Source organism: Cydia amplana, chromosome 16, assembly GCF_948474715.1.
Source record: "Cydia amplana chromosome 16, ilCydAmpl1.1, whole genome shotgun sequence".
Lineage (NCBI taxonomy): Eukaryota > Metazoa > Arthropoda > Insecta > Lepidoptera > Tortricidae > Cydia > Cydia amplana.
In genome coordinates this window covers 3,488,503-3,514,138 of record NC_086084.1, presented here as the reverse complement: position 1 = coordinate 3,514,138, position 25,636 = coordinate 3,488,503, and the positions used below count along the sequence as shown (strand labels likewise).

Genomic DNA, 25,636 nt, shown 5'->3' with positions numbered 1-25,636 from the left:
GGGAACCGTATAAGCGCAGAGCGAGCCTATTTTGTATTATAATTGTTTTGATTAACATTGTATTTCATTCTATCTGGCTTGGCAGTTGGCGCATAATTACAAATTACCAAATTTATTGAGACATTAGAACATAATATTATGTATTTTTTAATTTAAAACTTCAAAGTATTTTTGGTATAAGTAGACTCCTATTAGGCTCCCAGCTCCCTAATAATCCAATGTATTTCAAAAGGGTTAGCAATGTGTTCTGTATCATACGGTGGACATGTTTTAAGTTGTAAGGGTGTTTACGAGTTACACCGCTGATCTTGGTGGTTTTCTAAAACACAACCTTTAAAGTTCCCCGCACCGGTTCCACCGGCATCTACGCGTATCTTTATGGTAACCCTGCTAGTAGGCTAGGTTGCCTGACCTACTAAAGTACCTATTAGGTGAGAACCGTGAGTCCTGCAGTGCCCGAGAGCAGTGGCGTAGTATTTAGCCAGTCATCATATCAGTCGCTTCCGCAAAACCTAAATATCAAAGCATCAACCATTTAGAAACCTCAGGTCCGGTTTTCTTTGAACGCGCGCCAAGGGAGGCACTTCGGTGCACGCGTGATATGTATTATTCAATGTGCGTACCGAGAACTGGGGATCATGCGCGATGCATTGTAAGTTCTATAATATGTCAATCTCAGTGGCCTCATTCTGCGAAGAAGCTTTATGTGATAGGTTATAGTAGTCAAACCAGGATATTGGACCCTCACTTAAGTTTCCTACTGAACTCATATTGACTAAATGCACTTGCTAAAGTATTGGATAGAACAAGCGAATGAACTGTTTATGTGTGTACGTCAAATGGTTACACGTACAGGTACATTTATGTATATTGTTTGATGAAATACATTATTAATACGAGCCTGATGAAAGGCTGCTTTCTTCTGTCGATCATGAATGAACAAGCAACGAATGGCTAATGACTTAGACAATGAGTTTCCACTATGACTATGACTGACAGCAGGAATTTGTTGCCACTTTCTGTGCTATACCAATCAAAACAAATGAATCGATAGTGATGTCACGTGGCATTGGTATGCAGCTCTATATCGGTATCTATTGTACGCTATTACTTTTTTACCTGATTTTATAGCATTTAGGTATGATTACCAAGATCATCTCCTAATCCACTCATTGGTATTTAAAATCTTGAGGCATTTTTTTTTTTAATTTAATGTGTAATGAGTCAAAATTGTAGTTCAGTTTCTTCAAAAAGTTAGCCAGCAGGAAGCAAAATTAACAATAATGCCATTAATGACTAAGGCGAAGGCTTCACTGGTCAGTGCGTGTTATGTCACTGTGACATTTCTTAAACCGTCGCTCAATGCAATCCGGCGCAGCCGGTTATGTTATGAATGGACGAGTAGGCGGCGGCCTTGCCTGTCAATGTTTACAATGCACTTCATTATATTTTGTTCATATTAATTAGGTCAGAATATGTAGATATTTCTTTTGCCCAATCATTTGCATACTCGATCAATGAGACAATTTTTCTAAAAGCTTGAATCTCCTATCGGGATTTTATCGACTTGAAATTGACTTAACTAAAAAGGAGTTTACTGTCCTCAACAAATTTCAGGCATTTTGAATTTAAAAGGATGCCATTTGGACTTAAAACGTGCCTTCCAAATTTCAGCGCCATAAAAAGTCTTGACCTGTAACGAATTGGCTGATCAGACGATTTTCTCGTCGATCACAAAATTTTAAAGCTACATATACATAAACATAAAATACTTACTTGACATAAAACCCGAGTAGAGATTAGCAAATTGGAGTCTTTTTCCAAAATCAACTTTTTAGGGTTCCGTAGCCAAATGGCAAAAAACGGAACCCTTATAGATTCGTCATGTCTGTCTGTCTGTCTGTCTGTCTGTCTGTCTGTCCGTCCGTATGTCACAGCCACTATTTTCCGAAACTATAAGACCTATACTGTTGAAACTTGGTAAGTAGATGTATTCTGTGAACCGCATTAAGATTTTCACACAAAAATAGAAAAAAAAAAATTTTTTGGGGGTTCCCCATACTTAGAACTAAAACTCAAAAATTTTTTTTTCATCAAACCCATAGTGTGGGGTATATGGATAGGTCTTCAAAAATGATATTGAGGTTTCTAATATCATTTTTTTCTAAACTGAATAGTTTGCGCGAGAGACACTTCCAAAGTGGTAAAATGTGTGTCCCCCCCCCCCCCTGTAACTTCTAAAATAAGAGAATGATAAAACTAAAAAAAATATATGATGTACATTACCATGCAAACTTCCACCGAAAATTGGTTTGAACGAGATCTAGTAAGTAGTTTTTTTTAATACGTCATAAATCCCCTAAATTCGGAACCCTTCATGGGCGAGTCGGACTCGCACTTGGCCGCTTTTTTCTATCTATTTAAGGAGTAAAATAGATATTTTCTGAGTTTGAATTATATTATAGTCATACTCATAAATTAATCACGATCTTTATCACTATAAAAATGTAGGAGTACAGTCAAGTACCAATACCACATCAGTGAAAAGTCCCCCTTTAATTTCAAACTGTGTGACAATCTTCTATTTCCCATGGGTACCTACATGATCTACGATGAATACATGTTAGTCGACAAGACAAAATATTCAAAATACGTAATAAAAGGCATGAGATATTTTAGATATATTATTGCAGGTGGCTATACCGGCTATACCTGTGCTTCGGCGGTTAACATAGCAATGCAGTCGCAGCAAGTTGTGAATGAACGCGTGGGCGTCGGCCTTGCGCAGGCGCCGTTTACGCTGCAGTTGTATGTTGTATGCAGCTCTTTGGTGGAATACTTACTAAGCTACAAGATTAACCCCTTCATTTAGAAAAAGTGGCGTTCTGAAATAACAACATAAAAATATTAAAACCAATTCAAATTCCTCACCTTTCTCTTTTGGATGTTGTAGATGAGATGAGGTTAAGGACCACAACACCTTTTTTTGGATCGCCCGATGGTATGCACTTTATGCACTGCCCATGCACACTTGCAACGCCAGAAGGATTAATTAAATAAAATACTTAATTTGAGTAGCTGCAAAAGCTACGTTCAAACGCGAAGCTTTATCGCCCCTTAATATATTATTATATATATATTTTTTTTTATGACCCAGGGGGAATCCCTTATGGATCCCACTGGCCCGGGAGAAGCCCTGTGGGTATGTCCGACTTCCACGGACTAAACCCCCTGGGGTGTTCCGCCGCGCGCTTTGTAGGCGGGGTTTGCCCCTATCCAGCCCTAGATTAACCTTTTCGACGCCGTGTCAAACACAAAAGCTGTCACTCAGACGCCACGTCACCGAAGTGTCAAAACTGAAATTGAACTTTATGCATATGCACCTAGGTCTATGTTGCTCTGTGGTCTATGACCGATTAATCCGTCTTTGGCGTTGCACCTGCGGTGCGTATATATCGGTCATTGGCGTCCAAAAGTTTAAAGCAGTCACCAAACAATCTTTTACGATTGCGTCACTCCACACTCCATTTGATCTCACGCCGGTTTCATCAACGAGATGCGAGAGCGAGATAACCCTATAGGCTAGAGGAAGCATACAATGGCGGCTCGAGTTGTATAACATTGTATGGCCCATTGTACTGTTACCATTAAGCCTTATCGTCGATGTGTGGAATGCCGTGTCAAAATTGTATCTTTTGCAATTATACATCTTGTTCTATTTCTTGTAGGTACTTATATGGAATTAGTTTAATAAAACGCGGGTGATTTCTGGGATAAAAACTACCCTATGTCCTTTCCCGGGACTCAAACTATCTCTATACCAAATTTCAACTAAATCGGTTCAGCAGTTTTATCGTGAAGAAGTAACAGACAGACAGACAGACACACTTTCGCATTTATAATATTAGTATGGATTAAGAAACAAACGGTTGAATACATTTACAGTTAAACAGAAATATATGATAATTAATATACCTAGTTAAACCTACAGTTGCCTTAATTAAAGATACGATAGCTAATTACATTTATAAATACTTCAAGCAAAAAGATCTGAGCTGTAGCTAAATTTATTCATCCGGGTACAGTCGAAGTCGCAAAAACAGTTACTGGTTATTTGTTAATATAATTCTCAAAAATATCTAAGTATAAGTAGGTAATCTAAATTAATATAACCTCGACTTCATTGTCTGAAGTTTTTCATCAAGAATGAACATGTATCATCAGCAGACAGATTACACGCACTTTAACACCCAGTAACTCTTCATTAAAGTTATAATTAACTTTAATAAAAGGCTTTATCTCGTGATCGATTTCGTAAGGCTGCGTTCATTGTGCAAAATTTAAAGCTAAAGCTTGTTGATTATTTATTGTGTTGAGGCTTAGCTTAGGTACTTTACTTCTACGGTATAAAGATATTTGAATATTGAGCCGAATTTTTTTCGCTATTTCGGCATTGGTCCCATAATAAAAGTTGTTCAGTATGACCTATAAATTCACTACTCAGAGTATAGCTGGTGATAAAATTTCTCCCCGTGCCATGTTACTTGAATAATATCTGGGATACCGAGCTTTGCTTGGAAAACATATAAAAACTCAAAAATACGCGTTTACCCAGAGATAAGACCTAGCTAGATCGATTTTTCGCCCCCGAAAACCCCCATATAGTAAATTTCATCGAAATCGTTAGAGCCGTTTCCGAGATCCCCGATATATATATAAATAAATAAACAAGAATTGGTCGTTTAAAGGTATTAGATAAATAGATAGATTCATGCCAAATTTCACGTTATTTCAGAATATCGTTTTAAAATGAGAGTATTACTTCGATTGTATAGCGACGGCCACAGCCCGTAGTATCGTCGTTTTAGAAATGTGCATTGGCTAAATTCGGAAACGAGGTTAATCCCAACACCTTAATGCAACCTGAGATGCGAACCGCAGTCTTTACTTTTGCTACGGTTATTTTAGTATTATTCCGTGGGAACCTTTTTTGAGGTGAAAGTTCAGGAGGTCACCCGCTTGTTACACTTTTGTTATTATATTTTCGACTTACAATACAGTAGCCTTGCCACGAGCTTGTCACTGACATGACATGACACTAACATCGTTCCTTGAGAAACATAGTAACTATACGAGTACAAAATTAGGAACCATTCGAGTAGTGACGCTGTTCAATTTTAGTGACACTGTTTTTCAAGGAACGATATATTCGCATTAGACTTCATTTTCTATCACTTGATAAAATCACTACTTACCTATATGCACACAAGCACACAAGGTAACCATTACCCATTATTACAGGAATAGGAGTAACTTATGTGTAAAAAAAAACCACAACCGAATACCGAACCTCCTTCTATGAAATTGAAGTCGGTTAAAAATAGGTGTGTACCCTAACATGACCCAAACGCATTGACCTGCCCCATCATAACATTCATAGCGATCATAAAATGACGCGAGCGCCGATTGGATTGTTTCTCATATCGTAACGATGACCTCAGCGGCCGCTCCTGAGCAATTCTCAAAAAGTTTGTACATTTCGATCACATCTTAGATTTCTATAAAATATGGTATGCTGGTAAAGTACATGAAGCTGAACAACTTCCACCACATTTCCCAAAATGTCCCAGAAAGTTTCTATGAAACATTCCTTTTTTGTTACCAAATGTGTAAGGAAATATGGTAACAAAAAAGGAATGTGTCATAGAATTTTTCTGGGACATTTTGGGAAATGTGGTGGAAGTTGTTCAGCTTCATGTACTTACCAGCATACCAATTTTTATAGAAATCTAAGATGTGATCGAAATGTACAAACTTTTTGAGAATTGCTCTCCTAATGCTGCACTGCAGTGTGTTTGGTTTAGATTAAATCTTGTCCTATTCAATTATCATGACTTATTCCGTCATCGGTTTATTTACGTACATTATCAAGTCTGCAAACGGCCTAAATTATTAATTATCTTTTTTGCACGTAAAAAAGTAAAACTGGCGGACTTCCTCCTCTAAGCATTCTGTACCAGTCAATAGGGCGAAACAGAAAAGTGTGATTTAATGTGCACCAATGTGTGCTTTTCCTTTTTTTCTTTACATTAAAAAAAATATGAACGGCCTCAGTATTACGACACTTTCTTGGCCAGTTGCTGCTTTAATTTTTATGGTATTTCCAGTTACATATTTGGTAGAGGACATGCACTTCAACCTGCTAAGGGAGCTAGGTGTTCAAAATTACCTTTACACGCTCTTATTCTCTTAACAATAAAGTCGCGTCAAGATCATTTTGAACAACTGGCCCGCTTAGCAACTTTTGCTGCTGACTGTACAAAAGGGTCAATAACAAAACCCATAGGTACTTTTCTTCAGCCTGAATCCAATGTTGAGCTCTCGCTGCGACAACATGCGTAAGTATTTAAATCCAATAATTCTCAACACTGTCATATGTATCCGTATCCAACTGTTTCAATGGAAACAATCCTCAATTGCCTCACAATTAACATATCCTCCTCCTCTTGATCAAACAAACCAGCTTGCAAACGACGTGTAACGTTGCGAACTGCGCGCGCGCCTACGGAGTTCCCACACCTCGTTCATTAGCATAAGGACCGAAAAACTATGTAAAACACAATTATACGCCATTTTGCATTAAATATTAAACACCCGTAGGTCAGCCGAAGGTTGATAATACCTAAAGAATGTAAAGAATATCCGCTATGTGCCTTTGAAAAATTGTTCTAAAATATAGCTGCGCGTGCGCGAGTGTTGCGCCCGCTTTGCGACTAAGTATATGCTAATTAGTTATTTGACAATTGGCTATCTTGTCAAAATAAAGAGAAACCCATATAAAACATTTTTTTGCCATGCCCTGCGTTGTCATTGCTTTTAGTTCCTCCACGAATGTACTTCGGGAAAAAGCGATTAAGTACCTTTCTTCTACAAGTTCTATTATTATGAACTGTATCTGAATTTCTGAATTTGTAAAGTGGTAAAATTTTGTAATTTATATTATACGAGCATAAGATTATAAATGAACGGGTTTCAAATGTATAATTACGCGATGCCTTTTTTGTAGCAACTGAATTAAGTACTTTATTTAAATACACTTGTTTAAATACTAATTTGACGCGAGTACTTTTTGTACCTACTCATACTGAGTAAACCTCTGTTTCAATAGATGGATATATCGAAGGAGAATCGAGAGTACTTTATCGTAACATACGATCTGCGGCCTCATTTGAGTGTAAATGGAATTCCAATGTCGTTTGAAAATGGGAATTTGAATACGATTGGCGTTCATGTGGTCGACTAAGAATTGGGCGTGGCTCTCCCACTCAAGATAGGTTAATAAGAATAATAAGATAGGTTATAGGCATTCTAAAACTAAAGCGCTTACCTTGTGACAAATTGGACAAGTTGCCTTTAGTCGCGGCTGGACAAACTAGAAATGTGCACGTGCTAACGAGCTCCCGCACACCGAAAGAGAAAGAGACGACCTTATGTTTAACAACGAGTGTGACAAAGATGGATGGAATGAGAAAATTAATCAAAAATAACAGATTTCTTCGTAGGCACAGAAATAAATATGGAAGTAGTTTTTGTGCTCCTCAAGTATGAGTATAACCTATCTATCGTTATATAATATCATTGGGCTCTCCCCAAATTCTCCACTCTACCAGCCGCTTGTACAGTCACCTGCAATAATATGTTACTCTTCAAAGGCCGCAAAAAATGTGACACGCAAAAAATGTGAGCGTGTCTGATATTTTTGCGGCCTTCATTGTGTAACATAATTATTATTGCAGGTGACTGTACCATGAGCCGTCTTTACGCTTAACTTAAATAACCTTGAGAACCGTCAGTACGAAAGCTATAAAGATTGCAATTTGCAAAGACTCCGTAATAGCTTTTTTTTTGTAATCATACCATCCTGTCAGCGGTTCAACGGTACTTACGATACATTATCAACCAATAAACACCCCTATTACCACGTAATAAAGTTCTTCTTCGCCACACATGTGCAACGGGCTCGATACAGCTCGCTTGCATTTCCTATACTATTAATTCTACAATAGCAGGTTTATGACAATTTTCCAATAATTGGCACTTATATAAAGGCGTGATTAATTACTTCTAGTTATACTGTAGTTACTGTACACTAGAAGAATTCCAGCTTAGTGAGATGTAAGTACCTAGTTAATTCTTGAGTGCCGTTTATTTGAAATCGTTTATCGCGGGTAAAATATAACTGGCGAATAGGGATTTGTTAAACTGGTATAAGAAATTAGTTCATAATAATTAGGACGAATATGAGCATTCCTACCTTATTAAAATTTAATGTAGGTAAGTACCTATATTCATTCTCCAAACTAATAAACTGATGGCCAAATTTACTGCTGTTTTTCTATTGACAATGCAGGCTTGCCAAATTATATTTAATGTTATTCTTATACTGGTTTTATCGAAAAGTGCCTACTACATACGGAAAGCTGCATGAAAATGTACAATTCCTGTATTTCCTGTCTTATGTCACCTTCCTCATCATGGTAAAGTGAGAGTGGTGTTAATTAATGCTAAAATTGTTTATCTACTTTAAAGTTTTAATAAAACAATAGGTTTGTAATGTGTGTTAAAATTGTTTCCTAGTTTTATCTGTAAACTTACAATGAAATCTCTTCCTGACTTTTATTACTTACAATAAGTATGACACTATGCAACAGGTAATTAAATAAACTTAATTATTGTTGACTGTGAAGTGCCTACTTAGAATTTACGCAGCTTAAGAAACCCGATCAACTTTCCACAAATAATTAAACTTAAACACGCAATAGATTCTGTCATCTGATATTAGGTAGATTAGCAAATAAAAGATTGATATCCACAAGAATTTGATATCTATTATAAAACCTTACTGTCCTCAAGAATTTTAATGACGATGGTGAACCTTTAAACTGAATGGTTTCAAAATTCGAAACGAAATGAGTTTTGAAATTGGAATCGATACGAGTATGAACGATGTTTTTTTTAGTGCTCAAAGGCGTTGATGCTGCGCATTCAGCTGGCGTCCGTTGACTCGATATGGAGAAAGTTGTTAATTAAAGAACGAGCCGTGATTGTTTCGATTGTGTAACAGAACGCAACAGATCAACCATGTGGCTGCACAGGGAAATACCTTCGCCATGGAAAGTTGCACGTAACATTTCGTGTTGGGTGTCCATTTAAAAAAAAACAATGGTGTCTTTGGTTGCGAATAGATTTAAATTAATGGACAAAGAGCATGAAAGTTGTAGCCGTCTTTTAACACTTTCGATTGGCAAATTCGCGAGCAAATTTTACAAAGTCTATATTTGTAATGTTGAGACACAAGATTTCTAAAAATGGAAATAAATACATACAGAACTGAATTTTAAAAGTAGAGTCTTAAGCTAAGCCTACAGTGAACATAGAACGTTTGACTGTAGCGACTGTAGAAGTGTAGACCCTATCGAACTGAGTATCCTAATCCTAAATAGCATTTGGCAGCGCCGTGTCCCAATAAGGACGTACCTAGACACCTAAACAGTGTAATTTACTCGACTTGTTCCATTTGCACAATTGCAAATACCCATAAATATCAATCTAGAGTGAAGCCCTCGACCGGAGTCGGTTAAAAGTGTTAATAACGATGTAAACGATATAGCAAACATAATCATAAGATATAGTTTAAACTGTCATGGCTGCTAGTTATAAAGTGATTGATAGAGACGTTGTGGCCGATTTGATCGATTAATCGAGCGAGAGATAGTACTAGCCATCGTAGACTCTGGTGAGTCGTCGTCTCACAAAAAATGCGGTAATTTCAAAAACATCTTACGTCGCAAAAAAAGAGTATGAAATCAAATGACAGCTCGAAATTGACAGCTTCATAAGGAAAATTGTAGCCATATAAAGAATTTAAAAAATACATAGTTAGGCGACGTTCTGACCAAGTTCTAGATAGTTTTTTTGCAATACAACAGCGATACACTTGCTATCTAGCATAAATACATACGGAAAATTAAGGGTCACTTCTGGAAGTTCTGAATCATATCAAATGGGCACCGGGATAAGTGTTGTACTCCAAGAAAGATTTTTGATTTAGCTTAAAGTGTTTTAGAAACGGATAATATAGATAAATTAATTTGATTGGCCACGCCAACGCCTAATAAATCTCATTAACTTTGATTTATACTTGGTCAACCAGATCTTGACAGTAGAAAAAGGCGGCAAATATGAAAAATGTAGGCGCCAAGGGATCCCATAGAAAATTTGAATTTCGCGCCTTTTTTTACTGACAAGATTTGGTTGACCAGCTATATTATACGAATCGTTATAATTGTAATTGACCATTGTAAAAAGCCACCGTCATGGAGTTCAAGACTGTTCGTGCAAAAAATTTGGTGTCAACGTAACAGAAATCAATTTAGCAGATTGCGCTCTAGAGATTTGACAAGACATTTCAAACAATATGTGATGACTGATGAAGTTATAGTGCGACATAAAAAAGTAGAAATTAAATAAAATGGAACTAAAAAAATCCATACTAAATTGTTGCCGTGTTTAAAAAGCATTTTACGTCAAAAATGTGACAGTTACGTAGGAAGTAGCGCCTCAATAATTTTCTACAATTTCTTGTCGGACTATACATAGTAAGTAGTTAGTGAAAAAGTACGCGATCGAACACTTATTTTTCAAAATAAATCATGTTATATTAATTAGAACATGTATCTAATTTTTTTTATTAAAGATATAAATGATAGAGGTAATTTGTTTGCCTTATTTAGTTTTTGAGACATTCCATGTTATAAATATCGTATTATAGGGTTGCAAGTTGCAACTTGCAACACAAGATTTAATTTAAAATACCAATAACACTGTGCGATAAACGGTCTTTAAATTCTTTACACTGCGTCATAACTTCTAAATTTTGTAAAATCCAATCAACATCACATCAGCTGAAAGACATCCTCCAGGAAACTCCACTTAGGCTGTCCTAACCCGATGGTTTCTTCTATCGAGCATTAATATAGTTACTGATTCGAATCATGTACTGATGAACTATGATCAATAATGACGATACTAGTTAGTACAGCTTTCTTTTCATACACTTTTCAATACAACAGTCATCCTCAAAAGAGCTGGTTCATGCTCGTCATGAGGCCTAAGGCCGCGGACCGAACCTCTCGGCCGAATGGCTATCACGGCTTTCAGCTACTCGTCCTCCTATGAGTAGGGTTTCATATGAGGCCCGAGGCAGCGGACCGAACCTTTCGACTCAATTGCTATCACGGCATCATTAACTGGTACAGTTTTAATTGTCCGCCATTATGCCCGCGGCTAGCCCGGATAAATAGAGCTCATACGCGTGTCTTGTAAGTTGTGAGCAACTTTGTTATGTATGGTTAATGTTATTACTTCTTATTGTGGAAGTGCGCATGTGAGTTGATGGTAGTGAGACTGGGTTGACTCATTCTGGGTTGGGTGTGATTGAATGTTTGGCAATATAAGATGCATTTGTACCTATTGTGCTCAGCAAAGTTCAAAAAATATTACGTAAAACTAAATCCCAAAGTCGGTAGGTAGTAGCTGTAGGTTACCTTCTTCGAAAAAAACTACATCCTGAATCGTGTGACTCAAATGGTAGGGTGGAAAAAAGCCCGCTTGCTGCGTTTTACACTCATAGTAAATCGCTTGGTGTTTCAGTTCCTCGCTTGTATACAAAAGCGACCTAGGGGTGAAAAAGGGGAGGATGTATCTGTCGTACCCGGCTATGGACAACCATGTTGCTTTTTAGCAGTGTAAATCATGTATTTTGGAAGCTTTTTTATTTTTATGAATACCATTTGAAGTCTGTTCAAATCCAAATCTCTGATATCAATTCTAGGCTGTATTTCACATTACACCCTAATCCTAGCAGTTACCATTTGTCAATCAAACCACACTCCAAACTGGACTCAGGGGATATATATCCCGACGATGTCCACCCGATGAACCTACTATTGGGTCCCTCTTCCCCGGACATGGACATTAGACAAACCAGGCCATTCGCATACATCGGTAATTATCAGTTAATAACGCCGATTTGCCGGCAGATGGAGTTTCTTGCGAGGAATGCCATTGGGAAAAAATGTGCGAGCACCGTGGCGACTCGAAAGCGTAAAATGCTACGCTATGATGTATGCAGTACATACGGTTTTTATCAGAGTGGCGAGTGACCTGATGACCGAAATTGATGCTGCCATAGAATACATACGTATAAATAATTATATAGCGAAATAATTATAATGACGGATAAAGTTGAAGGCACGAGACCTCAGGGCCCTGCCCCTGCTAGATGGTGTGCTCAAATGATTGCACTTAACTGCATGAGGCCATGCGAGAAACAGAAGTCTATGGAGAAACCTGGTCTTCAAGAGAACGTCATCATGTCACGATCCTCAGCATTGAGGGAATAGTTGAAGAAGAACAATTATTTTGTACAGATACCTATATTGCTTTTATTTAAGTGTCTTAATCACTAAAAAGACCAAATTTGGTTGCCCCAATTTGGCCGATCGGAAGAATTCACTTTAGTACAAAATTGTTACGAAACGATGCTTGGGTATAACTTGAGTCTCAAGTTCGAGTCTTGCCTAAGACGGTGTGTTTTTCCGTTTCCTTTATTTCTAAGCATTGTGGTATCGTTTGCATTTCTCCTTAATACGAAATTCATTTATTTCTTATTTAGACTTTTATAATATTTTACTTGTAACGAATATACCAACGAAAACTGCCGCCAGTTCCCCTTTTGATCCATCAAATCATATCTGGTACACTTCCTAACAACCGTAGCACAATAATATTAATTATACCTAAATGCACCAAATTCACACAATAAAGCCATTCTAATTACTGAAAACAACAAATGCCTGACCTTGTTTCTCATAAACAGTTAATAATTAAAAGTACCATTCTTTTGTTAAACTTGAACTTTGAGAGTCAGCATAAGGCCACTATTTCCGTAACATACCTAGTGCAACCCAAGCACCAGTATAACGTGATCTTAGAGTACACATAGTTATTACGGATAAGGAAGCTCAAGTTATGCTGGTTTATTAAAGCCATGGGAATACCGACGCAGACGCAGGTCACCGAGCACGATTAGCAATGTAAATCAGGTTTTTATCGCACAATAGATCATGGGTGCACAGGTGATTAGATTATTATAATAATTTGAGGTGTTGGCCTTTCAGTTTTACTATTGTAGGATAACATGCTTGGTAGCTTAGATTTTTAGACAGGTTTTTATATATTTTTTATATTGTGGGTACATAATGACAGTTTTAATAAAAAATTCTTGTACCAGCGAAGGCCATCAGCTGTCAGATATATCGGAGAGGCCTAGGTGCTTTAAAACATCTGAACATGCACTTTAACGCCTTGAAAAAAGGGGGAGGTATGTTTAGATAATTGTGAACACATTCGCCGCTTCGAATTATCTGATTGCCATTGTACAACCAATACATTTTCAATCTAATTTTGATACGTTTTTGCGTAACATTATAGTTTTAATGAAATGCACTAATGTGTTCGTTATAATTATCTGGGTATCATTCCAAACTGACATTAATGTGCAAAAACAACATATGCAATTTACATTACCTAATAATAACTTTTTTGTTGATGATTACGTCGGTTTGATTAGGTACATGTGTCATAATTCAATTACGCAATAAAGTTATAAAATAACGAAAAAAATCCTAGCACTACTAACACGGTTTCATGCGAAATTGTGTTTTATGATAATCAATCTTTAGGATTTGTATATTATATTATTCGGCAAATAAATATTTGCCCTGATAACGACATAATTAAGAAGGCGGGGATTTGATACAAAGTAGATGATTCAAGTTAATATCAGTTCTTTTATTTTCGACAATACCCGTTTTAAATCAGCAAATTATCACAACCACACGTTAAGTTCGCATTCGGTTGATAAGATACGAAATGCACCTAATTATTATGATTAAATAGAGTATAGTAATTTACAAATTATGAAATCATCGTCAACATTTTGCATCATTATTGACCATAAGTACAACTCACGACAGTCCCTTTCAAAATGAGGATAATCATCGCTTAATTTTAAATGTTCTCGATTAGCTGTACCAACTTACAAAATCTTTTAACAAATTTTACAAATTACAAAACAAGCAAGACACACCGAAGAACAGGTTTGAAGATTAGTAAAAAATGCTTAATATAAAGAACCCATTGTTCGAGACGCCATGTAATATTAATGTCACTTTGATAGCCTCTCATTGTCTCAGCACACACAGTTTACATTCTAAATATGCCGAATTTACTTTCTCTGAACGGTGCATTCAGAGCAGCGGATAAACTTAGTCCTATAACTTTTCTAGTGTCTTTGGGAGCTACAATACCGTCGTCCCATAATCGGGCAGTGCTGTAGTATGGTCGGCCTTCCCTTTCGAACTTTTCTTCCAATGGTGCTCTGACTTTCCTGTCATCCTCTTCAGTCCACTTCCTGCCTTCTCGCTCGGCTTTGGCTTTAGAAACTAGCGACAGAACGGTCGCGGCTTGAGGCCCACCCATCACTGAAATCCTTGAGTTTGGCCACATGTAAAGGAAGCTTGGGGAATACGCTCGTCCACACATACCATAGTTGCCTGCGCCGAAGCTACCACCGACAAGAACAGTGACCTTAGGGCCTTTGAAACAACTGACAGCGGTCACCATTTTAGCACCATTTTTGGCAATACCACCCGCTTCAGCCTCGCGACCGACGTTGAAACCGTTGATGTTCTGCAGGAACAACAAAGGTATCTTCCTCGCTGCACACAGCTGTATAAAGTGGGCACCCTTCAACGCAGACTCAGACAACAACACTCCATTATTTCCTATCACACCAACAGGGTGCCCGTAAATAAATGCGAACCCACACACTAAAGTATCACCATACAACTCTTTGAATTCATGGAATCTACTGCCATCGACGATTCTCGCTATTAATTCTCGGACATCGTAAGGTCTTTGTAAATTCGCGTTTACAATCCCGTGCAGATCGTCAATGTCGAACTTTGGCTCTTCTACCTGAGGAGTTTTCACTCGTACCATACGGTCAGCATTACTGTTTAAGTTAGCAACAACGTTTCTAGCTAACAACAGAGCATGCTCGTCGTTTTGAGCGTAATGATCTGTCACACCGGATTGTCGGCAATGAAGATCAGCGCCTCCTAATTCTTCTGCGGTAACTACTTCCCCCGTAGCTGCTTTTACTAAAGGTGGACCGGCCAAGAAAATCGTACCCTGATTTTTAACAATAATGCTCTCATCTGACATGCTAGGAATGTATGCACCGCCGGCCGTGCACGAGCCCATAACGACAGCTATCTGCGGTATGCCCTCGGCAGACATATTGGCCTGATTATAGAATATCCGTCCGAAGTGCTCCCTGTCAGGGAAGACGTCGGCCTGATCCGGTAAGTGAGCGCCTCCGGAGTCGACGAGGTAAATGCACGGAAGCCGGCACTCTTGCGCAATCGCCTGTGCGCGCAGATGTTTCTTGATCGTCACCGGGAAATACGTGCCTCCTTTAACAGTGGAGTCGTTCGCGACTATCACGCATTCTTGGCCGTGAACTTTGCCGATCGCTGTAACTATGCCAGCTCCGGGGACCTGGTTCTTGTACATGTCGGTGGCGGCTAGCGTGCTCAACTCGAGTACATCGCTGCCCTCGTCGACGAGCCGGTTTATTCTGTCTCGCACGAGCAGCTTGCCGCGATCGGTGTGCCTCTTGACGGCGTCCTCCGACCCGCCGCGTATAACGTCACTTGTTTTTTGGCGGAGCTCTGCAACGAGCTCGTCCATTCTCGCCTTATTTTCTAAGTACGTAGGGTCGCTTCTGTTCGGCTCGCTGCCTATAACCGTGGCTTGGCTGTAGTGGCGGCATTGTCCGCTCAAACGCTGAGCTCCTCTCAGTATTCTTAACATTTTGTTAATATAATACAGCGACACGTCCGGCCGGCGACTGGTTGCCGCGCTACTGATGATAACACCGTTATCTGCGCGATTAAGTCGTACGTACAAAAACAAACTTATTCGTCGCCAGCTTGATAAAAACTATTAGTGTGGAATGATAATGTAGTGCCATTGTCACAATAGTATTGACGTAATATTTACATATGGTTATGAGGCGACGCTTTGCATAACTGTGAATAAATGTCATTAAACATTTAGTAGGTACACGTCTGTTAAGTTTGTATTTTGAATGGATATTGAATCGCTGTGACACGACCTACATAAATCGCCAATGGTACTTATTCAAGTGTTACTCGCCGCATAGCAAGTTGCCGATTGTGAAACTCGCCTTGGGCCGGATAGTTATGACTTATTTAATACACGTTTAATATCCACTACGTCGTTATAAATGAAGAGGATAGTGGACGAGAACGACTGCTCCTAAATACAAACATAGTACCCATTTTCTGAACATTACGAAAATTATTTTCTCTTCTCCAAATCCGGACGGTAAAAAAAACTCCATTATCAGTGCGATTTAAAGACTAATGGCGATATACAAAACGGCTGCTAACTTAATCAGTTGATGATCTTCGTTGGTCCCTAGTCTCGTTATGCCATAGAGAGGGACAAACGACGATCATCAGCTGATTAACTTAGCAAACGTTTATGAATAACTCCGAAAGTCTATAAAATTAAAAGTCATAACCTCAAAAACACCGTAACCCTAAACGTGGCGAGAAAACCGGCGTAAGTAAAGGCTTCTACAGACGTTGCAACTAATGGCATACAATTTAAGATTTTTCCGGATAAGTAGGAACAACGGATTCAATCGATCAACCAAATTCCGCAATGTATTGCAAATCGCATGCGATTATCGCTGACGTTTGTAGAGGCCATAATCCTAATCTCCGCGCGGGTGAACGACATCGTTTCACTTTCCGCGACCCGCCGCAAGGTGGCGACACTTTCCTTCCGAAGCGACAGGTTACGTTCATTGTGATGTAAAATAATCGCTCGATCAATGGCGAGGTTTCCGTGTTCTGAGCTTTACATTGAATAGCGTCAACATTGTTACCTAATTGACGAGATGTCAACCTTATTGTAAAGCAATAAGGTACACATATGGTCAGTTAAGAGTGTTGCTTGTTAGATGAGTGCATGACTTGTGTAATTATATTGTCGTGTCTTATATAATTATACACGATGGAGGAAAAATATATTTTTTATAATCATATTGTATTGAAGCGTTAGCGTCATGTTTATTTACAGTTTACCTACGCTCTTATCTTAAGTAGGTATTGATAATATTATTTTGAAAATAGGTCACTAAAGCTTTAAATCTATATATGCAGCCTTTCCACACGATTTTACATAAAAACTACAACTCATAATTTGTTAAATAATGATAGAGGCCAATGCCGCACCACTAAAATGCCAAAAACAACAATTATTTTCATTATGTAAGAGTATAATTTGTACTTATTAACCAATTAATTAACTTACATTATCGTTTTATTCACGCAAACATTTTCAGCGGTAATGCACGCTAATTATTAAATGTACTTTATAATTGAAAATATTTACTTCAAAGATGCCGGCAGCCCACACAGCGTCAAGTCAAACAAAGTTAATTGAAAATGTAATTAAAACATGGTGTTACGCACAAAAAATATTATTACACGGTTTGAAAATAATTAAAAATAATTAACGCATCAATTCATAAATATAAATGGAACATAATTTCAACAAATGTCTATGGACAGTCGCCATCGATATACCTATCAGAGCGGCCGAGGTGCTCAAAAACATGTGAACACTCTACCAGCTACCTACCTACGCCTATACGCCGTGCCGTGACAATAAAGGCGTGTTTACTGTTGTTGTAGAATGTAGATATTTGTGAGCTTCTTGGCCGCTCCGATACATCTGATGCTGACTGTACTACTAACAACACTTAACTCACTATTGCCATAAGGCTCGAATTATCAATCAATACTATTAACGAAGTTAGGAATTCTGATACTAAATTATTTAATCTAGCTGAATTCTGTAACATTTCATTATGAGATTTCACACTCCAAATAGCAGTGTGATAATATCTCTTCGTGACGCGATCAACATGGGCTTTATTGCACTACAGCGTTTGATGTTTCAAAATTACATTAAAATCATATTGCTCGCATACGTTCACTAGCTAGTCGGAACACTCGGAACAAGCTGCAAGCGGCATGTCATTTACAATGACAAAGTGAGGCCATGCCATGATTAATGTCAAATTTCTATAAAAATATGACATATACAATGACACTCCGCTGTTCTGTTCAAGTCGGTGCTAGAGTCTAAGCTAATAAATTTTGCACGTAGACGGACTTTAAGTGTTGAATTGGTATTATATTAATATTGTATTTCCAAATCTGAATAAGGGCGTAATATTTCATTTGTGAAACGTATCATGTTCTTCGAAACATAAATCATAATCTCCACAAACTGTATACTTAACCAGATTCATTATACTTAGTTTCACGAAAGCCGTGTACAATTTATTGGATTTTCTCTTTGAATATTTGATTGAAAAACCGTTTGAATATTAAAATGAGAGAAAACAAGTTTTTTTTTTAAATATAGCCATGGTTACTTGAGACCGCTTACTGTCTGCTTAAGGTACTTTGGGTAGGTAAAATATGGGATTATTAAAGTTACCTATCGAGTTACTTTTTTCACACAAAAATCAGCTTTTTAATGCTCCGTAGAAAACTTTGTTCACGGAGCACTTTTGGAACCACTTCAGTCTTTAGGCCCAAGATATACTTGTAAGTTTTACTTACGTAAGTAGGGACACTGCTATACTACAGAATGAGAGATGAATATTGTATCTCGGGCCTTACAACCGGTTCAATGCGTTTTATCTCGGGCCTTAAAACCGGTTCAATGCGTTTTCTTTATGATCTAATTAAAACCAAACCTCAACTTATGTGCCTATATTTCCTACGTACTGTGAGGTAATGTGAGTTTATAGACAGTAGGTATGTATAAAATATACTCAATTCATTGTTGTTTGTTTCAGGATCGAGATGAACAAACGAAGCTGGAGATGAAACACCGCCAGGAAGAAGATGACTTGTACAGAAAATTCTCGAAACACCGCGAAGAAGAGAACAGAAGAATACGAGACGAAATACAGGTATACAGCAATTATTACGTTTTTAGGTATAATTTATCATACCTAAAAACTAGGTAACTGAGTTCGAATCTCGCTTGAGAAGGTCAATTGTTCCATATTTTCATTATTATCAAAGAAAAACATTATCAACATCAAGCAAGCCATTTTGGCAAGTTAGAAAGCAAATTTTCTCAACTCAGACTGAGTAGGCCTTACTCACATCGTGTTCAGTCAGTTAGCCCACCCTTGTTCAGTTAGCAGCAGAAGTTGCTAAGCGGTCGAGGTGTTCAAAATTACCTTGACACGCTCTTATTCTCTGAACAATAAAATCAAATCATTCGTCAAGATCATTTTGAACACATCGCCCGCTTAGTATTCTGCTGCTGACTGTTCATAAAACTTAGCCCTACATCGTGTTTTACTGTAGGATAGGTTTAAACGATTATGAATGACTTGTTATATTTGATAGACGTTTCTGATCTTTTACGATGTCATTATCTATATCAACAGGATGAGTGGGAAAGAGAGCTCGAGAGACTCACGAACAGGTTCCAACAAGAGATGCAAGTCAAGAAGAGACGACCAGACTCCGAGATCGGAGCTCTGACGCTGCGGCACCAGCAGGAGAGAGCGGATCTCGAGAAGAACATGACGCTGAGAAGGGATAAGAAGAAGGAGAGCTTGACTAGGAAAATGTTGGAGCATGAAAGGTAAGTGATCAAATACATCGCATGCTTGTATAAGTTGTCTAGACAAGACTTTCCAAGGAAAAAGAAAAGACCAGATGTCAAGATCGAGGCACTAACACTGCGGCATCAGCAGTTCAGAGCAGATCTCGAAAATAACATAAAAAGTCATCATTTTCCTAGCGTTATCCCGGCTCATTCGGGGAGCCTTGAGTCCGCTTGACAACTAATCCCAAGAATTGGCACAGGCACTAGTTCAGTGAAACTTTTGTAACCGTTTATCTCACTATTTCCCCAGGGCAGCGACAGCAGCGCTAGTCGAAAAGCAAAGCCACGAGATGATGGAGCTCATCCAAGAACGCCGTTCAGAATACGCGGCGGGGTCGTCTCTATACGTCGACGGCGAAGAGGCGCCCCCTTACCCGGCGCGCGCGCCGCCGCCACAGCCGCCGCTCGTCTCCAAGTTCCACATCTACACGGACCCCGTGGAGTTCGCTGACGTCGATAAGATAGCTATTTCGGTAAGATTCTCTTTCTATCCTTCCATATCTCTCTCTCTCTTGCCGGCCTAGGAAGGACGTCATGTAGAAACTGACACACCATTTACTGAGTCAGAGAAGTAATGTCCTGGTAAATGGATATTCGATGTTGAAGTAAGGTATTATGATAGGTGCATCGGGTGAATATCGGATGCTATGGACACCACTGCTGCATTGATACTTTTATACTGTATTGAAATGTAAAACAACTGAAAATAATTGCATAATAAGCAAATACATAATCTCTTATTATCGTAAGTACCAGCCTCTGTTCGATATACTAAACTAAATATTGTAAAGGTATATGTTACCCTACCTTTACAGGTAACATAATATCAGTGGCAACAAACTTGCAATAAAAAGACCTCTGGATTCTCACCATCAAAACCTCATAATTACTTCCATCAGCAATCCATAAAACAATAACTTTCTTACACATCATCGCCTGTTGTCGCACCTAAGTAATAAGAAAGTTTGTTTTACGTCTGTCTAGCGAGTAATAAAATCACTTGCCTCGTCATAAAGATCAATCACCTATGATTGATTGAGGAAAACGTTGCGGCCGTTTGTGAATGGTTGAGATTGTTGTCTGGTTGAAATCGGTATGAGCACGGGTGACGAATGATCGAAATGAATTAGCAGTGTGTAGTAGTGATAGTGTTTGTGAAAAGTAAGGTGTGACTAAATTCAGTGGACTGTTTATTTGACCAATTGTCCAACGAAGAATAGTGTTTACACCATACAATTCACCATTTAAGTGCATATTCAAGTTTGGTAAAGTCAAGCTTATCAATATGCATTGTACACTACAGAAACTCTCTTCCTCAGTTATATCCTTCTGTTTCTCACAATTCGTGCGTGTTTAACACATAAGAGGCACACGTCCAACGATCTAAACAATAGCATCCGATTTACTGGCACAAGCATATATTTATTACCTACTCACCAGAATACTCTTAATTAACGAGCATAAGAGAACTGTTTGTTACGAACTGTAAATAAATCTGCGGTCTCTTTTTTCATAAAACGGCCAAAGTCAACGGAAAATGGAATGACCAAGACCCGGAACTCAAACATTTCTGTATTCTTCTGAGATCGTCACTAATGATGCTTCTTCGTCCCTACCAGGTAGCCCAAGAAGACCAAAAAACGTTCACAGACCTAGTCCGGCAGCTGGTCGGCCGCTGCGCCACCGACGTGGAGAAGGCGCGGACGATCTTCCGTTGGATAACTGTGAAGAACCTAAACAACATACAGTTTGACGACAACTTGAGGGGGGACTCACCGCTCGGTCTGCTGCGGGGCATCAAGCACGGGACTGAGAGTTACCATGTGCTGTTTAAAAGACTGTGCAGGTATGTTGAACAGTGATTCTTTTTCTCAATGCAGTGTTAATTTAGATTAATTCTATGTTTTACTTTTTTTTAAGAAAGAAAGGTAAAAAGGTCAGTCACATCTTGAGCTTTTGCCAAAAGTTCATCAAACACCTAATGCACTTTTACCAACTTTGTCGCTATGTGATTCAGATGATTGCAATTCTGACCCAGACCAATGAGATTTTTGGAACTTACTAGTGGACAACTAACTTAATTTGCGAATATACTTGAAAACTGCCTGACCTCAGAGCAGGTTCACCAAATGGACCAGAGTGGAGACTTTGTACCTATACCACAATCTACGGAGAAACTTTGTAACGAGTGTAATTTGCTTATACTAAAGATGATGATCCTTTTTCCAGCTACGCCGGCCTCCACTGCGTAGTGATCAAGGGCTACAGCAAATCCGCGGGCTACCAGCCGGGCGTCCGGTTCGAAGACAACCGGTTCCGGAATTCCTGGAACGCTGTGTTCGTGGCGGGCGCCTGGCGGTTCGTGCAGTGCAACTGGGGCGCCAGGCATCTCGTCAATGCGAAGGACGCGCCGAAGCCGGGCAATAGGGGGAAGAGTGATAGTTTGAGGTTAGTATAAATATAACTCGCTGGAACCTACAGTCAGCAGCAGAAGAAAGAAAGAAAGAAGTCATTTATTCGATAAAGCACACATACACAGGACAAAAAGATGAAAAACAAAGTAAAAGAAAAGGATAAGAGCAACAATACAAAGACGCCAGACCAAATTTGTTGCAAGAAGTTGCTAAGCGGGCGAGGTGTTGAACATTTCCTTAACACGCTCTTATTCTCTTAACAATAAAGTCGCGTCAAGATCATTTATGACACCTGGCCCGCTTTACAACTTCTGTTGCTGACTGTGCAACAAGCTGAAGGTGCATCTAGGTGCCTCAAGTGCATCGTTAGAGCCCCATTCGAGACGCAAGCGCCAGATCTTGCCAAAGCTGGACAGAACTCAAAACGGAACAAGAACTTCAAGAACTTTATAGGCGTCCAAATGAATGGGGCAGAATAATTTAATCCTTTACAGAAAACCATTTATAATCCCATCAGTTTACTTTTTTTTACTTAAATAAAATACAGATGAACAGACCCATATAATTCCATAAGCAAACCATTTTTACGTGGCACACTAAAATACTTGTAACATCTTTCAGATACGAGTACGATGACCACTACTTCCTGACGGACCCGCGCGAGTTCATCTACGAGTTCTACCCGCTCCAGTCCGACTGGCAGCTGCTCAAAACACCCATAACACTCCACGACTTCGAAGAGTTGCCGTTCGTGCGCTCTCTGTTCTTCCGCTATGGACTGTACTTTAGTGACCCCAACACTAAAGCTGTCATGTACACAGACTCCACTGGTAAGCTAATAGGTACAGGGCCGGGAACCGGTTTTTTTGTAAAACCCAAAATATACCAATATTTGTAATTATATTATGCTCTTTCTTTACGTAGGACTGAATCTTGTATTTAGGTAACAACTTCGTATTATTCGATTTTCCCCTTAAAAATTAAATAATAAGCCAAATAACGAAAAAGAACGTAATAATACCGGTATATTTTTATGAAGAAAAAAGCGGCCAAGTGCGAGTCGGACTCGCCCATGAAGGGTTCCGTATTTAGGCGATTTATGACGTATAAAAAAAACTACTTACTAGATCTCGCTCAAACCAATTTTCGGTGGAAGTTTACATGGTAATCTACATCATATATTTTTTTTAGTTTTATCATTCTCTTATTTTAGAAGTTACAGGGGGGGGGACACACATTTTACCACTTTGGAAGTGTCTCTCGCGCAAACTATTCAGTTTAGAAAAAAATGATATTAGAAACCTCAATATCATTTTTGAAGACCTATCCATAGATACCCCACACGTATGGGTTTGATGAAAAAAAAAATTTTGAGTTTCAGTTCGAAGTATGTGGAACCCCAAAAATTTATTGTTTTTTTTCTATTTTTGTGTGAAAATCTTAATGCGGTTCACAGAATACATCTGCTTACCAAGTTTCAACAGTATAGTTCTTATAGTTTCGGAGAAAAGTGGCTGTGACATACGGACGGACAGACAGACGGACAGACGGACAGACGGACAGACGGACAGACGGACAGACAGACAGACATGACGAATCTATAAGGGTTCCGTTTTTTGCCATTTGGCTACGGAACCCTAAAAACCGGTTCCGAGCCTTGAATTTAGATACAATTCGAGTTTTACTGCAAGTTGCCGCAAAATCTTTACATATAAACCCAAGCATTTATGTTGGGCAGGCAAGGAAAGTGCTTAGGTGTCTAATGCCCTTGGTTGCACCAAGCGGCAACGTCGCGTTCGCCAGATATTCGCTTGGCTATTTGTATAGGTACTAGTGGCTAACTGATGAACACCTCACCCTAGTTCCTTTTGTTGGAAAATGAGGATTACGTTTATATGCGGAAGCGGTCACGTGAAGTCGTCCCTTTTCCTCTTAACAATACTCACAGACAAGACATCCTCTAGACTGAGCATAGTAACGCTACCCCCTCTGTCACAAATATACGGTAGTTTTACTCCATCTTCGAGTCAGTGTCAGAATCCCGTGCCGTGATTGGTCCGTGTCTTTGAACGGACCAATCACGGCACGGGACTCGCTCACCTCGTCCCCCGCACCCCAGTATTTTTGGCAGCATCGGTTTCATGAAATAATTGCTCTAAACTCCGTCTAGAGGATTCCTAGTCTATGACAATAATATATATTGTATGTGTAGGTGCGGCGACTATGCGCATAGCCATGCCGGCACACATGCAGAGCTCGCTCATCTTCCACTACAACCTCAAGTTCTACGACACCGAGGGCGACGGCTTCGACGGCGTCAGCCTCAAGAGATTCGTCATGCAGGTACGATCCGGCTCGAAGGACCAATACAGTTTTTTTTATCTTGTCTATCTATCTTCATTCATTACAATTAGAGTCTATGCGGAAAGAGAAGAGTCGTGGAATGTATGGGGCCGAATACATTCCACGACTCTTCTCTTTCTGAACAGACTCTAGGTACTGGTCTTATACAAAGAAAAGTTGCTAAAAGCACGTAAACATCGAAGACGACGTCACTTAAACTCATACCGCGCAATGTCGTGATCGAGCGCAATGCGCTGCGAGAGCTTATATGCGATTTAATTACATTGCGGTGTTTGATCGATCAATTCAATTAAGGCACTGAGGGCCTACCGTTTTCAATTTACAATAATCTATCGATAATTGTTTGCAAGTTCACGCACCACCAAAAATGGCTTTAGGGACCAGTCTTCAGCATTTTATTGTTACCAGCCTATTGTCTCCCACTGCTAGGCAAAGGCCTCCCCTTAAATTCATAAAACAAGCTTTATTCATTTTCAGTCAGTGGTCGGCAACGTTGTATCGTTCCGGGTGCACGCGCCGTGCTCAGGCGCCTTCCTGCTCGACATATTCGCGAACGCTGTCACACCGAGGGAGTATCTCACCGGCGAGCCTATGAAGTTCAAGAGCGTCTGCAAATTCAAGGTACCTAACATAATTTAATTTTTTTTACAAGCAGAAACGTCTGAGCGTTTTCCAAAAAAAAGTGTACATTTCATTCATGTCTTCAAAATATTGACTTCTTGGGCTCATTTTACTCAGAATCATTTGTACATTCACGCCTCATACATTAAAAAATGTGTCCCAAAATTTTGTATGAAAAAAATTTTTTCCAGTGCGTCACGTTCATACAAATAAAAAAAAATTCATACAAGAATGTGACGATCTGGAAAGGAATTTTTTGGACACATTTTTTTATGTATGAGGCGTGAATGTACAAATGATTCTGAGTAAAA

At 39.0% G+C, this 25,636-nt stretch overlaps 3 protein-coding genes across 3 annotated transcripts in view; 2 read left to right on the top strand and 1 right to left on the bottom strand.

Annotated features, from left to right (window-relative positions):
- Positions 1-25,636, top strand: part of LOC134655403 (putative phosphatidate phosphatase) — a 214,056-nt gene that overhangs the window by 50,277 nt on the left and 138,143 nt on the right. The gene's annotated exons all lie outside the window — the stretch shown is intronic.
- LOC134655425 (hillarin) overlaps positions 1-25,636 on the top strand; it is a 56,518-nt gene that overhangs the window by 26,902 nt on the left and 3,980 nt on the right. The window contains exons 5-12 of the mRNA XM_063510892.1: positions 19,097-19,213; positions 19,703-19,902; positions 20,177-20,399; positions 21,546-21,772; positions 22,156-22,374; positions 22,962-23,170; positions 24,553-24,683; positions 25,182-25,325. Of these exons, the coding sequence (XP_063366962.1) occupies positions 19,097-19,213; positions 19,703-19,902; positions 20,177-20,399; positions 21,546-21,772; positions 22,156-22,374; positions 22,962-23,170; positions 24,553-24,683; positions 25,182-25,325 (1,470 nt within the window). The remainder of the gene's footprint in view (positions 1-19,096; positions 19,214-19,702; positions 19,903-20,176; positions 20,400-21,545; positions 21,773-22,155; positions 22,375-22,961; positions 23,171-24,552; positions 24,684-25,181; positions 25,326-25,636) is intronic.
- Positions 14,122-16,118, bottom strand: LOC134655386 (probable methylcrotonoyl-CoA carboxylase beta chain, mitochondrial). Its single transcript, XM_063510845.1, has one exon. The coding sequence runs from the start codon at positions 16,000-16,002 to the stop codon at positions 14,329-14,331; it is 1,674 nt and encodes a 557-aa protein (XP_063366915.1). The 5' UTR covers positions 16,003-16,118; the 3' UTR covers positions 14,122-14,328.